Source organism: Puntigrus tetrazona, chromosome 21 (assembly GCF_018831695.1).
Source record: "Puntigrus tetrazona isolate hp1 chromosome 21, ASM1883169v1, whole genome shotgun sequence".
Taxonomy (NCBI): Eukaryota; Metazoa; Chordata; class Actinopteri; order Cypriniformes; family Cyprinidae; genus Puntigrus; species Puntigrus tetrazona.
Window position 1 is genome coordinate 18,422,625 of NC_056719.1, and position 19,165 is coordinate 18,441,789.

The 19,165-nt window shown below is 38.5% G+C and overlaps 1 protein-coding gene across 1 annotated transcript in view; it reads left to right on the forward strand.

Annotated features, from left to right (window-relative positions):
- The first annotated feature begins 259 nt into the window (after positions 1 to 259).
- Positions 260 to 19,165, forward strand: part of gabrg2 (gamma-aminobutyric acid type A receptor subunit gamma2) — a 43,860-nt gene continuing 24,954 nt past the window's right edge. Inside the window, exons 1-6 of the mRNA XM_043221251.1 lie at positions 260 to 672; positions 7,828 to 7,970; positions 10,265 to 10,332; positions 10,505 to 10,644; positions 10,799 to 10,825; positions 12,073 to 12,155. Coding sequence (XP_043077186.1) covers positions 557 to 672; positions 7,828 to 7,970; positions 10,265 to 10,332; positions 10,505 to 10,644; positions 10,799 to 10,825; positions 12,073 to 12,155 — 577 coding nt within the window. The 5' untranslated portion in view covers positions 260 to 556. The remainder of the gene's footprint in view (positions 673 to 7,827; positions 7,971 to 10,264; positions 10,333 to 10,504; positions 10,645 to 10,798; positions 10,826 to 12,072; positions 12,156 to 19,165) is intronic.

A 19,165-nucleotide genomic window follows, 5' to 3' on the forward strand; every position in this document is an offset into this window, starting at 1 on the left:
GACACTAAAATATCGCGATAAACTCGCGCGTTCCAGCTGCGTACGTTTCGGATTTGTTTGTTCCGTTTGATTAAAATAGTGCGACAATGATAGAGACGAATAATTAACGACCAAAAAAAATAATAATATAAATGAATATGCATGAACTGACGCTCTGTGCGAGGCGTTGTTTATAATAGTATCCTAACAGTATATATAATGTCATCTGGATGTAGATTTTATTAATAGAAGCATGTGAGCTTGGATGCATCTCTACCACGCATGTGTTGTATTGCTGCAGAGACGCGCATCAGATCCGCTTTCACGCGCTTCATCTGCATTCACACGTTTAGCGGTCGAACCGGAGTCGGTCTTGCGTTTATTTCCAGATTCCTGCCAGCTTTGTTTCCGTCGGGTGCGCTCGTTTTGTTTTGTTTTTTATCCTGACGGCTCCGAGACGCGAAAGCCGACGCGATCTGCTATGTGTCATAGCGAAGAAAGGCAGTAAATAAAGGCGACGCGTCCGTCTGCTGAAAGAGAGAGAGAGAGAGAGAGAGAGAGAGAGAGAGAGAGCAAGATGGTGATCGTGGCTTCTTTTCGGTTTTCCTCTAAATGCTTGCATGCGATGGCCATCCCCTCGATCTCGCTCAAGCTCTGCCTGTGGGCTCTTTTAATCGCCCATCTTCCTTCGAGGTAAGAATTGATCGTGTTGATGTGCAAACGTTACGTGTCTGCGGCGATCGGCGTGGATTCCTCTAATCTGCTCGCCTCGGAGTCTAGGGACGGGTGCGTGTTTTCGTATGGCCGATTGCGACCGTATGAAGATGAAATCTGGTGATTATCTGTCGACGTTGGGGCTTGCAGGTGTGTGTGTGTGTGTGTGTGTTTTTACGAAACCCTTCGAGCAGGCTCCAGAAAAGCGTTCAACGAGACGGCGGCGCGCGACGGGATCGAGCGCCCCGCGTGATAATAATTGTGATAATAGGAATAATTATATAACTAATACTAGTTATATAATGAGCGTGTTGAGTCGGGAGGTGTGCCGCGATTCAGACAGCCATGAAACCGAATTCGGGACAGATGCAAGAAGCGTGCTGTTTGTCGAAGGGCTAAAGTTCAAAGCTTTGTCATGTACGTGACGCCATTTCAGTCAAGACGTTTGTTTGAGAAGATTGAAGTCAGGCTCCTCCTCTCCACCTGCTGATGAAGAGCCAGGAGTCGTTGTGGCCTGTCTGAGCCTGGACGTTAAATACTGACAGGCTGTCGGGGCGTCGTGTTTTGTTCCATGCAAAGTAAAACTCTTATTCTGACCCACATATATTATTGAATCTTCTGATCCCAAAGCCACTGCAGCGTCGTTTTCCGGTTTATGGAGGGCTGTGGAGCATAAACATTGTGCATTTTATCACCTTTTGGTTGCATCAGTCACGCTGTGTTCACTGTATTTATAGTAAAAGGCTGCTTATGTTCCTATATTTAACCAGGGCTGTGTGATACGTGACCCTGGACCCCAAAAGCGGTCGTTTTTTAGACTTACACAAATGAAAGCTGAATAAATAAGCAAGTATTTCTTTTAAGGATATGGCGATATTTGGCCTAGATGCAACTATTAAAATCTCGAAGGTGCAACCAAACTCAAAGTATGGCTGAAAAATGCGCCCATATAATGTGTTATCGATACAGATATACACGTGCCGCTGTGCTCTGCATGCTTTTCGTCGTCAGGATAATGCCATTAATGTCTTTGCTGTCAGTCACAGATTTGATGTGGTAAGTCTCTACAACGCAAAGGCACCTATATATATGAGATAGGCCAGCGGTAATTGATCGGGAAAGGACAGCTAGACCTCGTGTACAGTTATCGGAGGATTCAGGCTTTCAGCGCTGTCATTCAGGGTTACGTCTAATCTGCAGTACTTAAGACCGTAGGTGCTCAACTACATCAATGTGTTCATTAGGCTGTTTGAGCAATACGGGGCTATATTCTTCTGACCCATTGGCTGGGATCAGGCGCTCATCAGAGGACTGTCAGTGTGGCACCCCAAGACTATATGACATTTTCATCTGGAGTCGCACCACGGGGATTAATACACTGACTAGCGAGTGATGAAAAGATTGCTGCCGCCTTTGATATCTCTCAGCGTGCTGGTTGAAGAGCAGGGCCTGTAGTAACACCTCAACCTTATCTCGTAAGATGTTCTGAAGTCGAGTCCCGAACGCATGCGGTGTGCTGCAGATGTACGTCGTAACATTCGGGAAGTTGCTCCATCATCCTCCCAGATGCCCAGAACCCACGTTTGTTGAAGCGCTGCTGAGCCGTAAATACAAATACTCGCTATGTCTTTGATTTCCGTGCTTAAGACGAAACGAAAAGGGCAGCAGTGAGTAAAAGAAAATCAATATCGGTCCGGTTTCATAAATCTGTGATTCTCGGCCCGCAAAATATAATCCTGTATAGTTAGGAGAGCAAAGCAAACAGAGCTGCAGTGAAGCAGTCAACTAAAGCTGCAAAAAATCTTTTTGAATGTTAAAACCGAACTTATGGTGACGCTTCGTGTTAAAGACCAATTCAAACTATTAACTAGCATTTAAATGAATGGAATATTGACTGTTTATGACGTGTATGTGACCCTGCAGTCATAAGGGTCCGTTTTGTGCCTCATTAGAAAGCTGAATAAATAATCGCTCCGTAAATGTCTGGTTTGTCAGGATCGGACAATATTAAGAACATCGTCTTATGAAGTGAAGTCATCAAAAACGAAGTTTTATGATAGGACATTTATAAAACATCCTCATGAACCGTGATTTTTACATTTCATCCGAATGATTTTTGGCATTACTTTTCATATTAATACCTTATTCTGCATATTTTAGATCCCTTACTCCCGCACCACACCTAGGCTTAACAACTACCTTGCTATTATTAATATTAATAAGCAGCAAATTATGGTTTTACTGAGAGTTTATTGTCAGTAATAATAATAATTGGCGTCAAAGTGTGACCGATCTTATTCAGCTTTAAGATCTGTGAGTATCCAGACTGATTATGGTCCCGAGGGCCGCTGCAGGTCAGCTGATGTCTTGTTTTATCTTCAGGACGGTGTAGATGTTCTGGTCTGTAATCCAGTGGAGGAGCCAGGCATCGGCGTCCCATCAAGGGAAATCTCCTCTCCTTGTCATTATACTAGAACTATTCCAGAAGGGTCACGCTGAGCGTTTTCCTGCAGTGCTGCATGGGCTGATCATTGAATTGCAACAAGCAGACGTGTTCCTTCGTTCTGCTGCATGCAGTTTATCTGGAGCCACTTATTTCCTCACACGCAAAATGGTAATAATTTCATAGTTTATTGTCGTATACCATTATATTATGATTTGCATGAAGAAAGTGAAGCCTTTTTAGGCTTAGGTTGGTTTCTTGCTAACAAATATTAAAGCAGACCTTAATGCGTCTTTTAACTTTGCTGTACTTTTAATATCAAACGGAGATCACTTTGCTTTCCGAGCCGTGGGGGAATGCATTACAAGTTGCCTTAGTTACATAATCAGATTACTTTTTCCAAGTAACAAGTAAAGCGATGCATTACTTTTTAATTTTCAGATCTTCAAAATGAGTGACTTTTGTTTTTGCAGTTATTGTCTGACAGCTCTCCAGTCTCGTACCGTACAGATGAGAGCTGGCTTTTTCTTCAGCCTGAGGCTTGTTCATTTCACTTCTGGTGTCAAAGGGCTTTTGCATTTGCTAAAAGTAGATTTTTATATCAAAAAAGAACAAGCAAAGCCCAGCCCAGATCAGAAAAAGAAACGCAAAAGCTTCCATAAAAAGTAACTAAGTCACACAATTAGTTGCTGTTTAAAAGTATTTCTCTCCAACACTGTTTCTGAATAAACGAGACTCGTAAAACTCATAAGGTTTTACTTCTGTTTTGTCATTTTACTCTCATAGTTTCTGTGCAGGTTGATGAAGAAGACCTGCTTCTGAACAACACCGCAGGCAATATTCATTTAAAGCAAATGAAAAGGCTTCTCCAAGTGTTTTAGCAGTAAAAACTATATATATATTCTTCTAGCTATTATCATTTTTCTTCCCTAAAAGCATCTGTACGTCATAAACAGAGGCACTTTAATGAGGTTTTTGCTGTTTCGTGCGTCACAAGGGCTTGGATTTTCCTTACTATTTAATATTCCTCTACACCGATCATCTGATATTCACTATTAAAAGAGTTTATCATTATTACTCCGAGCAGTCATTAAAAGAATGTCGCTCTGATGAACAAACATGCATTGAACTCCAATAGAAAGTCCTCTAGAGCAAAGTCTCCTTCGCCGGTTACATGAGATCCATTTCCTCACCAGAAAGTTTCTGCCATGTCCTGCGATTAGAAAAACTTGACAAAACTTGGCACACATGCACGACAGGCAATCTGATGAATTTCAGGAATGACCCCGATGCTCTTGGAACTAACAGCAGTTTGTGAAAGATCAGCTGAAATCCTTTTAGGTTCAAATCTCCATAAATAGTTGAGCATTGACGTTTAGTGTATTTACAGTAAATATATATGAGAGACAGAGAGATCTGGGATGTCTAAGATGCTTATATAGATCATTAAATGTTAAATGATTGTTATATTTAAAACATGCTTGTTTAGAACTAAATGTGCCGTTTTCTGTGGATCGTCCGGTTCATTAGAGAAGTGCAGTTAAAAGGTAAAAATGCTTAAAATTAAGACGACTGATGAAAATAATATGGTCTGAAACACTGGTGTGATATCATGCAGCAAATAGCCAGGAAACATTCAATTTACAAAAGACCTCAGCCGTCCGTTCTAATGGATAGCCGTGCGACTGAAACTAATTCAGTATTATCTGTATCTGCTGCTACAATACATAATATAAGACTTCTATAAGGAGTTTGTGCTGTTTCTCCTCGATAATCATCATTTGAGGCTGTATTTATGGCTTTTACTTCTAATGTAACAGTTACTGGAACAGGCATGTTGTAAATGTACTCTTAATATATGAAGTACACCGTATTCTGAACTCTTGATTTCTAGGGTTCTCAGTGGAAGAGCAGCTCTCCAGCTCTGTATGATATGGGTGGGTTTTTTTAATGTTTCAAATTACGGACGCAACAATTAATCTGCTGGAAAAATGTGTGAAATATATTCACTTCATTGGCTGTCACTATTATGCTATTATCACTATTATTGCAGGTAATTAATTGTTATTGTACGAGGATTGTCGTGATCGGTGATTAATTGAAAGGCAGCAGTTCTTTTGCTTTTTGACTTGAATGAAGACATAGATATGCGTGCATATATATATATATATACACACCGAACACATTTCATTATTGGACGTGACTAACTGTTTGACAGCTCATGGCAAAGCATTTCTAGCATGCTCTTACAAAATCTGCTCGCATCATCCGTGGGTCACAGGTTTGCTGGACTCTTTTCGAGTGTCTCGGGACGTCTATAGACAGATGGTCAGAACATCACGTGCAACGCAATGCAAAGTGCCCAGCGATCACAGTTATTAGTAATAATCCACTAACATGTTGATCGGGCAATTATGCAATCATTGTGACAGGTCTAATTGATGTTCAGTTTATCTAAATTGTTGTGGGATGCTAAAAGTGATCTTCGATGCAAAGCTGATTCTGTGCTTACTTCATCTAATATTTGATGTTTTCCTAAATGAGAACTGCCTTCAAGACAAAGGTCTTCTAAGTATGATATTTACGGTAAGAAGCGTCCTGCTGTTGGGACTAAAGGCACACAGTAATTAACATGATCATTAATGGATGACTGATTTTTACATTTGTTGACAAGACATGGTTAGATTCAGATGATAAATATCAGATATCATGTTGGGTGTCCATATTAGAAATAATCACCATGTTTTGGGTCAAAGCCTCATATTTGATATTTTTTGTTGTAATAAAATATAATAAAATATAATTTGTTGTTACTAATGTAAAATTCAATTCAATTATTATTATCTCCTTCAGTACTTTCAGAGTCTTTATTTATTAAAATGATTTTATGTATTTAAAAATATAATTTTATGGTAATATATTTTAATAACATAAAATGTAAAATAATAAAATAAAAAATGTAAAAATTAAAAAATATATTTTTAATATATTTATAAAAAAAAATATATATATATATATATATATATATATATATATATATATATATATATATATATATATATATACACTGTTTTATTTATTTTATTTTGACTTTGCTGAAGTGATTGTTTTTGAACAAGTGTTAACTTGTTCCACCTCATTTATCAAATTTCTAGGTATTTTTATGTTTTCATATTTATCATGTAAAAGCATTTGTAGTACACTCAGCATTCAGTAAGTGTATTTCAAATACATTTGAGTACATTTGTTTTTGACTATAGGGACTGGAAGTGTTTTGGTCTGGTCTTTCAGAAATGCTTCTGATGTGTTTGCTCGCAGTCACATGTTTCTCTCAAGGATGTGCTTCTCTGTCTTCTTCTGACTCCATGGTTACCGCCTCACACCATCCATTGTTGCCTGATTGCTTTGCCAAGGTCCTCAGCATTCGTTTGAGAACGACCGCATCGCTCTGCTATACTGCTGTACTTTAATATTTCAATCGATTACATAGTTTGGATGGATGGATGGATAGATAGATATACAGATAGGCAAGCATTAGCTCCACTGTTAACCCAGGCAGGTAGTTTATGAAACACATTAGCATGTGGTTATAATGATTTATAGTCTATTCTCATGGAAGACATGAGATGATGCTTGGGTTTGTCGCACCTTCCTCTCACAATCTGATTCTGGGAGCGCCGCCAGCGAGAAAGAGAGAGCACATTTCCAGCTCTAATGCAACATTATTATTGTACGTCTGTCTGTCTCCAGCCTCCTCCATCACACCCACTCTCTGAGAAGACTCAGCGCTATCTTTGTCCTCCTCTAGATGGTGCCGTTTTTTATGGTTCTAGTTAAAAGGCCTTTAAAAAAACTTTGTTGCATGCCCAATTATGGAAATCCCAGCAGCCGCGTTGGGTTGAGCAGAGTTAAGAACACGTGCATCCTGAATCTGCCTCCATCTGTTGTGTGAAGCCCAGGAGAAGCATGGCTTTCATCTTTCTGTCAGTTGTAATTGCTAGTTTAGATGCCTTGTGTTTGTATGTTCTGAAGAACACTGTTAACATTTCCATGTGCTCTGCGTAAACGATTCTGAGATCTTTTCCTGTGGTTTATTAGGTGCCAGTATGTTTGATTATCGTGAATATCTGAACAGAGCCTTTCTGCTTTTAAATAAAAAAAAAACAAGGCGTTTTATTATAGCTGCATGCAGTCTTTTTGAATGTGGGCAGGTTTCATCAAAAAGCGATGTAACGCTTTCTGCTTCAACATTTCCTTTGGTTACATTAGGCAGACTCGATTTATTAATTTATAATGCATTATAAATTAATTAATTTATTGCTCATTTATTATTCTGCTTCTTCTTTGATCCAGAGATTCGGCGCTCTTTCAGAAGAGGTGCAATAGCGCCTCCTACCAAAAAACAGCTGAAAACATCTGTCACTGGGGTTTTTTTAGTTTCACACAAACCTCTTTCATCTTCTTCTTCTTCTGAGTGGACACTGAAGCCTCTTCCTGTGTCTCTGAGATAAACCCTCGTTAGTGGCTCTTCGGGAAAGAAAGATTCTCGAAAGCTTTTTATCAAGATCCAGAGCAGATGGACATTCTGTGGAATCAAAGTCAGCGTGATCTTAGCTTACAACCACAGACGTGTAAAAAGCAACTTCGATTCGCGCTCTTTAATGCCGTTTCGTTTTGTGTTTCCCCGCTAGCTCCGTCCAGCTGGAAAGCGATGATGATGAAGTGACAAACAAAACGTGGGTTCTGACCCCGAAAGTGTACGAGAGCGACGTCACACACATTTTGAACAGCTTACTAGACGGCTACGATAACAAGCTTCGACCAGACATCGGAGGTAGGTTCTGATTCGGATCTGGTGTTACTGGCCTTAAACCACTACTGTGGAACAAAGAAGTACTAGTTGTGTTGGTTAGGGACAGGTTTGGCGGGATGGGTCAACGGTTTAATTACTAAAACTGAAATCAATTACAGATACATATAGGTATTAAAAAAAAAAAAAAAAGTAGAGTGTAAAAACAATGATTACTTTAAATGTAAGTAAACAATAATTAATGCCAATTTAAAGTGGGACCTTATTTTGTTTAATAACTCGAATACATGTTTAATGTCCAAAAATAAGAACTCCCTCTCAATTGTACCATCTAAAAGCATAACGGCTAACTAAACTTTTAAAACAAAGAAAATTCACGCCAAGCTCTGTTGAGTCATTTCTGTGCAAAAAAATGAAATACAGCGCATTTCAAAATGGCGTTTAATGAGCCTTAGTGTAACATACTGAGTTTGATCGGCTCGTGTTAAAGATCTTAGTTTACTTCTAGGGCAAGCTCTTCGAACTTGTGTTGGCGCAATAGAGTTGGCCCTATGGACACCAGAATTATTCCTATTACTGTTAAGGGCCATCCCTTTAAGTGTGCCAAATTTCATTTCTCTCCTTCCTACGGCTCATAAGACTGCCATAGACAACATTTGTGGAGGAATAATAATAATAATTACAAGGAACTTGGCAAGAGTGTATTATAGCTGATATTTTTTGGCCAAGCACCAGACATACTGAAATATACATGCTCACTATAAAAACATATCTGTTGATGTTTCTCGGTGCTCTTCTGAGGTCTAAAGGGCTTGAAGAGGTTTATTTGGGTCTGGTTTGATGTGATTTCCGGGGGGTCAGTCTAGGTTTAATGATCTCTAAAGTGGTTTCATGCGGTGTTCATAGTGTTTATTGATTTCCCTGTCTTCATCTAACACACTTTCTGACTGTCTGACCACAAAACCTTTGAAATGGAACTTTTAGACAAAGTTTTATGAGCCACAAACATCAAACCACGAGCAAACGTTATCTGTGTAGTTTGCATAAAAAGCATCTTTGGGCTAAAAGCACATATTGGAGAAAGAGTAGAAGTTATGGTTCCCGGAGATGAGAGTTGAGAGCACGGCCTTCTGCGGTGAAGGGAAAGTAATCACGTTACGTACTGAACCCAGCATGCGTTGCATTTGAATAATGGACAGACGAAGATATACTGTTACAGAAACCCTAGATGAGATGTGATTACACAGACTCCTGATCTCCATCATTTAACACACGGCTTGGGATTGGAAGACAGTGTCCACAATATTCAAAAGTGTACTTTGATAATTATTCAATTAATGGAGATGGATAGAAAATGAATAGTGGCCAAAGTTGGGGCCTTTTATTGTTAAGTGCTGAGTTGCTTTTTGAAACATGTGAAACATTTTCTTTGATGAACGCAAAGTTTAAAACAGCAGCATTTCTGCAATATAGAAGGCATTCGTTTATTCATTTAACAAATCCCTCCTGAATAAAAGTATGAATTTATTTTAAAAAATTGACCTGAAATTTAGTTTGAATAGCATCATATATTGTAACACATAAATGCTGTTCTTTTAACCTTTTATGAATAAAAGAATCCTAAAAAAAAACATATATCACAGGTCCCCAAAAAATATGAATTAATTCCCAACATTCATTAAAAATGTGCATATTATTCTGATTTCTGAAGGATCATGTGACACTGAAGACTGGAGTAATGATGCTGAAAATTCAGGAATTTATTATATTTATAAATATATTAAAATAGTAAACCGTTATTTTAAATTGCAATAATATTTCACAACATAAAGTTCTGTATTTTTGATCAAATAAATACAGCCTTAAAAAATCTTACGGATTCCAATCTTTTGACTGCCAGAATATCTCCAGAACATATTAATAGTTTCCTTCACTTTTGTAAATCATAGACATACTAATTCATTTCCATGTCTTTAAGCTTTAAGAGACTTAATGAAAAATGGCTACAAATGAAAAAAAAGGATTCATTGTCACAGTTATAAAGTCTCTGATTTGTCAAAGCCATTATTGTGAAAATGAGAAAAGCATTTAATTTATTACACTTCAACTAAAGGAGATCATTCGAGACATGTCTCTTACTTGCTCACATACGTATTTCTATAGTTCTTCAATGATTCAGCACTCGTCGTTAAAATCTCACTCCAAAGTTGGCAGCCAGGAGTAAAGCTAGTTTCAGTTTTGTGACGCGTGCTGTGATGCTAAATACTGCTAACATCATGCTTACATGAGATTGAATGAATTGTTGTGTCTCTCTCCAGTCAAACCAACCGTGATCCACACAGACATGTTTGTTAACAGTATCGGTCCTGTGAATGCCATCAACATGGTAAGAGATTTCCTCCAAAGCATTTTTTATTCACATACAACATATAGTGGATCTTTCGGGAAATGCTTTCGTATTTTATACGCGAATGCTATAAATAGAAAGTGAAAGCCGCGAAGGTGATGTTCAATAAATGCTCCACGAATGTCTGAAAAGAGCTCTTTCTGGTTGTCAGGAGTACACCATCGACATCTTCTTCGCCCAGACGTGGTACGACAGACGGCTGAAGTTCAACAGCACCATGAAGGTCCTGCGTCTCAACAGCAACATGGTGGGAAAAGGTCTGAATCCGGCGTACACGCTTTTTTCCGTAAAGTCGGCTCAGTATCAACTCTAAGTTTCCGGTCGAGAACTATTAGTCACTGTAAGCATAAATAGGCGGACGCTCACTGGATCATCACCAAACTATAATACGAATCGCATGCTGCGGATATGGATTTGGGGTTTATTTTAAAGGAGAAAAAGAAAGGATATCTGTTCTGGTTCACACTTTAAGGTACATAAAAAAGCACTTTAATGAACCGTTTTATGCAGTTAAATCACTCAGATAGCAAGAAAGAGTAAATGTCACTTGCAGTATCAGTTCTGCACTCTTTAAGCCTCCATTAATTCTGCGTTTCCGGTAGAGACGAGAACTATTAGTCACTGTAAGCAAGTATTATCAAAATAATAGATGCATTTTTAGATATCAATAATCATTAGAATATTATGTAAAGATGTTTTCCCACTATTTAGATTTATTTGCACCCTGAGATTCAGCCCAGAATCGTCCTTTCCTAACAAACCAGACATTAATGGAAAGGTTGTTTATTCAGATTCTTATTTTCAAAAACACATGGCTGCTTTGGTGATCACGTATGTGTTCCCTAATCTGGTTTCACGGATTTATTTAAACACCTTAATATTTTTGTGTATTAAATACAAAGAAGCAGAGAAATAATGAGCAGATGCATCGTTGTTTGAAGCCAGATGTGATTATGTTTAGTAAAGATCCCCTATAAATGAAGCTGTTTAAGTGTGTGCTCTTTCACCAGTGTTTCAGAGCTGATCCAACATGCTTTAGACACTGAAATGTCAGTCTCCAACTAAATGATGGTTTGTACGTCACCTTGCTATCTGGGTAGCTTTTGCTGATTATAATAATTAGCATGCACGTCGTTTCAATATTGCATATGGGTCAAAGACGTTTAGATGTGCACATTATAATAAATTGACAGAAGTGGTTTTATTTCCTAGAAAGCACATGAAATGTACGTACAGTGTCTACTTTTAAGGTTTCAAATATGTATTTAGAGAATAAAACGATTTGGTTGAAATGACACAATGTCAAAATTTAAACCGCATGCTTATTTTGACTGGTACGTATTAAAATGTATAAAGAAATAAGGGACCGTGTTCAATTTAATTGTGGGTAAAAAAATTCTCACATAAAATTATGACAAATGGGAAAAACCTAGCAACGCAGAATTATAGCTAATTATTCTTTGGGATAAAAGAAATTCATCTTTTAATGTGTCATAAGTAGAGTTTTATTGTAAAGATGTCTTACTGCATTTATTTTCTTCTCAGAAAGACAAAATCAAAAATGCAATTAAATTAAACAGAAAACTTTGTATTTTTTGGCAAAACAACAACCATATAAAGCGAACCCTTTTTCGTCTTTTAGCCGTCTGTATAAATGCGGGGTTTGCTAATGAAATGGCTTTTAAAAAGAAATTTAATTAAGGACATTTCTGTCTGTAGGTTGACCATCGATGCAGAGTGCCAGCTTAAACTGAATAACTTTCCAATGGATGAGCATTCATGTCCCCTGGAGTTCTCAAGCTGTAAGTCTGGCCCTACGCCCTACATGCAGATCCATTCACATCTCCACCATTCTCTACACCTCACGTCTGCTTCCACACTCAGATGCACCTGAGAGCATAGAAGCCATTTCTGAGATGCTAATACAGACATTTCACGTTCTATTTTAGTCCTGAAATTTGAAGGACAGATAATGAGGGAAGTGACAATGTGGCCTGACGTGGAGAGACGTGTCTTCACATGCTCACACGAGCAAGCTGTGCCGGGGAGGAAAAAAAAAACCCACCGCCTTGGAATTCTTCCCGTTCTCAGGCTTTGGAGAGGACGTAGGGGAAATGGTTTATGATGGTAATAATGAAGCAGTAGATGCGCCGTGGACAGTCTAATGGGATAGCATCATCTGTAGTCTCACAAGAAATGAAAAAACAGAGTGCTTTTCCTACATAGGAAATGTGTTCTTTTATGAGAGTTGATTATCAGAGGAAAGAAGCTTGTGATCTTACTCAACCCACAACAACTTCATTCATCATATACACATATATATATATATATATATATGTGTGTGTGCATATATTTATTATGCACTGTATATGTAATGTATACACGCATGTATACATGAAAGAAAAATATATATATATATATGAATAATAGATTTTATATGATAGAATTTGTATAAATAATTAAATATATCATGTAAACAAAAACGTTTATTTTGGATGAGATTAATAATTAGTAAATGAAGTTAATCACGATTAATGCCCCTGAAATTAAGGTTTTTAAATATACTTTTATATTGCAGTAATTTCACAATCAATCTTCAAATCAATATGCACATAACGTAAAGACGGTATATTTGTTTAATGGCATCTTTTTTATAACTAAAGGCCAATATCAATGATACCGTTACAGTATAAATGAGAGCTTTTAAATGAACTTATGAAACAATCGTCATTATAATAAATGTCATATTTAGCTACCTGTGCCTTTCAGCGGAAATATAGAGAAATTTAATAAAGTTATCAAGTTCTAAATTCTAAATGAAATGCTGCTGCTAATATGACATACTTCTCTCAACACAGTTTTTTTTTATTTAGTGACTTAACTGTGCTTAACTGCTTTGCTACATTCATTTTCATTGCCTTTAAAGGGATCTTATGAATTACTCACCCTCAAGACATCCTAGGTGTATACAACGCTCTTCTTTCAGACGAATCCAATCAGAGTTATATTAAACATTGTCTTCGCTCTTCCAGGCTTTTTAACGGCAGTGGGAGGGTTTTTCTGTTCAATTGTACAAAAGAAGTCAAATAAAGCGCATCCATCCATAATGAAATATGCCTCACACAAAGGCCTCCATTTTTGTTAGAAAAATATCCATATTTGAGACGTTATAAACACTTTCCAGTGGATGATGCAGGACATCGGCACTAATAGACTTTTTTTGGACTGTTGAACAAAAACACACAACAAACAGCATTTATAATGAAGTCCAGCTGATCTAGACAGACCCGGGCCTAGCTACTGCCAGCCCTCTTCAATTAAACCAACCTTTTTCAACAGTATGAGGTTTTCTAAACAGTCTTTCCCATAATATTCTATGCCAGTTACAACAAATCTCAGAAATGATGAGGACGAAGGTGACGAATCAGTCCGGGAAGGGTTACAAAGCTGTTTCAAAGGCTCTTGGACTCCAGAGAACCACAGTATTATCTCCAGATAGAACTAGCAGTAGAAACCTTTCCAGAAGTGGCTGACCTTCCAAAAGTTCATCCGAGAGCATTGCAGGAACTCATCCAGAAAATCACAAAAGACCCAAAGACGACACGGAAGACTCCCGATCCGTTCTGTCAGCAGCGTCTGGCTTATGAAGCAGGATCATGAGCCAAGAGGCACAGTGAAAAACCTTGACCGGAAGCATTTCATTGCAGTTGTTGATTTTAAGATTCAGGGGGCGGTTAGTTTTGCTACACTTTTTGCTGCAGTGGAACAGATCACTTCTGCTTCTGGGCATCGGCACGCATTGTCTCGCAGACTGATGCTCGTGTGCTGAGCGCTCCAGTGGCTTGATAAAGTCCATACAAATTCACTTGAAAGGGACCTCAGTCAAGGGGGAGAGGACGCAGCGGTGCTTTTGAGGTAATGGGCTTTTTTGTGTTCACGGGAAGTTGCACACCATCTGTGAACGTTACTCCAAATCCCTGGCCAGTAAAATCCTGTCATAAGATCGTGGTGAGCTGCCACCAATGACACTTCTGAAGACTCTGTGGTAGTAACAACTAGGTCGTGCTGTCTTTTGTATTAGTAGTCGTAAGGCGAATGCGTCGTGAGAGTTTCTGGGAAATGGAGGAGCGAAGAAAACAATGTTTCTTACTTTAGCAAAAGAAAACCAGTCTCTTCTTGGCTGATATTGAATTCCTCCGGCATTTTGGTTTATAAATCCTTGGTTTTTGCTTTCACATGCTACGGTGAGCGGAAGTTTGAAATACAGATGTTTATCTCACAGACATGCATGGATTTGCTACAGGAGGTCTTTATTCACCCCCTGGAGCCATGTGATGGATGTTTTGTTAAGTTTGCACGCACTTTGTTTAACTTTTTTTACACAGGCGTCTAGTTTTTCGCACTAGTTTGAACTAGAACCACCGTGTTTCGATCGCCCCCTGGTGGCTGGACTCAGTTAAAGTTTATGTAATCTAATGGGACACCAGACAAACGAAATATTTTGTCTCTACGTCAGTCGACTGTGCTTCGCTCAGCGCAATATGGCTGCTCCCTATTGAGACAATGGCGGCTTCTCTTTTCTGTAAAGGAGGTGAATGAAGGCACGTCGTCCATCTTTTTTACAGCCTGTGGTTTTACACGGTTAAACTGCCTACTGTTATGATAGAGGGCAGAACTGCCAGGACCATTTTAAATATAACTCCAGTCGGATGTGTCACATACACTTAAGATGCTTTGAAGGTAAGTAGGCTAATTTTTTATTTTTGGGTAATCTCTGCCTTTAATGCCTCGGGTCACGTGAGGTCTTTAATACTGGTTACTTGGACCTGTTCAAACTTGTTTTTAACTCACATTTTATCACATTTTTTGTCTCACCCTTCCCACACACTTTCCCTAATAATTACAAAAACTCCAGCCAGTTCATCCACCAAATTAGCAGATGCCTGAAGTGAGGTTTTGGCCACTGAATCATGGTGGTCACTTGGGGTCAGTACAGCGCATCCCTGTGCACGCCCTCACCCCGCGGCTATTACTCTCACTGGTATTTAGTACTGCCTGGCAGGTTCCACTTTTATAATGGGCATTGGTCTTGCTTCACAATCACCCTGAAGCATCAGGAAGGTCAGAGTGATGGTGGAGAAAGAGAAAGAGAGAGAGAGAGAGAGCTATGCCTGATGCACTGGGTGGTGGTCAGCACAGCTTGCTCTAAGCTACATGCGTGTGTGACTCTGCACTTCTTATGCTACCACGCAAAAAAAATAAAAGCATGTGCACAGGACAGATGCAAAAAAAAAAAGATGCAAGTATATTATATTATACTATACCATGGACTGTCTGAGTACTCGATTCTGATTGGCTGAATGGAGTCAGTTTAATCACTGTTCTGTATCAATGCTTTAGTTGATGCACAAACCCACACTCATCACTCTTTAAATCATTCATTCAAATAAATTTGATCTAACCGCACTATTTTATCACTTTTGACGTGGTGCAGAATGCTAGAGCTAATGAGCCATAACTGACCAAAATAACCATCGTTTTTACCCTTTCCGGTCAAATATTATGGTACGAATATCATTAAAACTTTATCTTGTCAGCGCTGGAAAATGACCAAGGTATAAGTGGGATAATGCTTGGCTAGCCGTGCATAAATGATTTTAATGCACTTTGCAGAAACAGCCACCCGATGCCAAGTTTCTCGGCTTCAACCGCGTGCATTATCCCTTTTATTATATTATACATTTGTTAATTCTCATAAACTTTCATTTATAAATGGCGTTCGGAAATATAAACTAATTTTAATTTTAATGATACTAACACGCTCCAAATAAGGTCAGAAGAAGAGAATGCACTCAACTGAGGTTCGGTTTTCTCCCGCAGTAACAGTTTTTGGTGTGTTATAGCCATCCATATCACATTTTTTTCATATTTACAAAAAGCTAGTTAATAGTTACATGAAGATAGAATAACAAAAGTTACTTTGAAAAGAGTAAAGTTGTATTGTTGCATCAAATCTTTTTTTTATAGAGCATAGCGTAGATCACATAACTAAGTCTTGTTTACCCAGAGAAGTTCATATTCCCCCAAAATCCAAAACACATCTTTTTTAGGATCAACTCCAAACGTAGTTTATCCAAGATGCATTTCGTCATGTATTAGCTCTTAGCATGCACAAAGACCTGCAAAGGTTGAATGACTCTAAGACTGCTTTTCCATCTGCATCTTGCATGCATATCCTCTTTATTATTTAATACAACAGGAAGCATTGTAGTTTTGTACTTTACTAGGTGCTTTAGTGTTATTTGACATTGGGTGATCAGCAGTTTAAAGTCTATTGTTTGAAGTATACAGTATTATCTAGTACATGTTTTAATACTGCTGTAACAATGCTTTATCAGTACTTTTGTTTCCAGACCTTTGTTTCATTCTTGAATCCTCTGCTTCAAGCCTTAAATGTTCTTTTGAAGGCTCACAACATTTCACTAAAAGCTGAATCTGTTTTTATCCCAGACTGATTTTTCACTCCACCAAATCTTTACGAGTTGCTCTCCTCAAATATGGGTTGCCATCAAATCCCACGCAATTAATCATCATCAGTCTTTAAACGGTAATCATGATGCCAGCAAGTTTTCAAAATTAGGTTTGATGTTGCGTTCATTTAATCTATGTGCTTGAACTAGCCACCTTATATCCTTAATCACTGCAAAGAGCTTTAGTTAAACAACATGAGAGTTTCGCTTCTTGGGGTAATTTTACTTTCTTGTTTTTTGGATTCTAAAATGAGAGTTTTGTATGTATACGAAGTGTGCTATGTGTACAAAGGTGATTGAAGCATCAAATAATTCCCAATGAAACTATATCTGTCTTCTGGCTGCAGTAACATCAGCTTGGTTTATTGTGCAGACCTTCAACAGGAGATTACAATAAATGGCCAGGGTTTTGGAGAGAAAGGCCTGATGTTGGGTATGGTCGGACATATATTGTATGATGTATTGTAAATAGAAAGGATACAAAGTGTGCTCTTTGTGTAATTAAAAATGTTAAATATTACACATATGACAATAGTTAGATGACTACCTGGTCTTTAAATGTCACAAATATGTGATTAGAAAACAGATCATAAAGTGATTTCATGTACTTGGACGAGCATAATGAGCATCACACACATGAGTTAGCTTATGATACATCCACTCATTTAAGTTTTGTGTATTGGCAAATCCAAAAATAGATCAAAATTCACCACTGTTGTGTATTAAGGGAAAGTTTCCAAAGCAAAAAATACTGTCTAAAGTGCGTATGCAATCATGCCAATTTACAGCATTACTGTAGTCTTTATAATGAAGTCTGTCAGCCATGTTTAGCTCATTTCAAGCTTGTGCCAGTTATTGTTGGAGGGTTACTGACTAGCACCAAGACATTGCTTCCATAGAATTGATTTTAAAATTGCATTGATTGTTTTAAAGTATTCACCTCATTGTCTTTATAAATATAGACGAAATATATGACTCTAGCGCTGAGCCGAAAGTTGTGACTTTGATTCTTGGTTCTCGGAAAAAGTGAATGAACAACGCTCTCGATTGCCTTCAATGCCCACATCTTTGTCCTTAAAAAAGACACGTAACCCCAAATTGCTCCCAGGGTGCTGGAGCAACACAAAAAGTCTGGCCAATGCTCCAGGTGTGTGTTCACTACCATACTTGGCCTGCGTGTCACGTTACTTTTTGTAAATGGTTTGTTGATACAGGGAGGATTAGGCAGACTCTGAGGTCTTGAACCATGAGTCACGTCAACATCCAGATAATACAATCTGATAAAAGAGCACCCAACCTGCCACCATACAGAAGATGCACCCTAAGATACAGCCTGGAAGAGTAAGCTTGAATGGTAAGAGGTGAAGATAACCCAGGTGTTGCATCTGTCAGCCAAACCAGCATTCATCCAAACACCTCTGTCACCGAAGCCAAAATGTCAAGGCAGACAACAAAACTCTCTTAAGTGCGATAATTCTCTCTAAAGCTGACTCTACAGCTTAAATGAACACCCTGTTCAAGGCAACGGTTAACTTTCAAGAAAGAGCACAATCAGCACAGAAAGTCTCAGTCCTAATCATTAAACTATGAAGAAGTTAAGGCCTCCCAAAAGAAAGACCACAAATTGGTGCATGTTCAGCAACACACCAGTGGTCTGAAACTCAGCTCCTGGAGGAACTGCAGAGTTTCTAGTGATCCTAAAGACCTTCATTAGCCGGGTCAGGGTGTTTGATTAGGGTTGGATTGAAACTGCAGAGCTGCGTTCCTCCAGGAATTAAGTTTGAGACCAGAACCTTTAGTATAGATGGGCCTGCATCCACAGAAAAACCTGGCAGCCGACCAGCTTTGCGGTGAACTTGTTCAGGACTGTGTTCTCTGCGCAATTAAATTAATAGCTGTCACTTAAGAATATAGAGCCTCCGAGGGTCCCTTTGCATTCAAAGTTTTCTTTTTGGTCTGTGCTAAAAGACCAGAAGTAATCGTGACAGGTGATAGAGGACCATTCTCCAGGCTTCTATATCATAGAGATATGGAAAGGCTCCATGCTGTGGAGATGATCTGCAATCAACTAGTTTTTTGTCATCATGTTGTCCAAGCAGCATGCTTACTACACTGACGGGGTCCACAAACTATAAGACTTTTGTTCAAGAGGCAGTCCCGAAATAAAACATTTCTTCATATAATTTCATGCGAGAAGCTCACATCCAGTTTTACCTTTAACCCCCTGTGTGCTGTGACTTCTACATCACTTCATTTGGACAACTTTAAAGGTGAATTTCTCT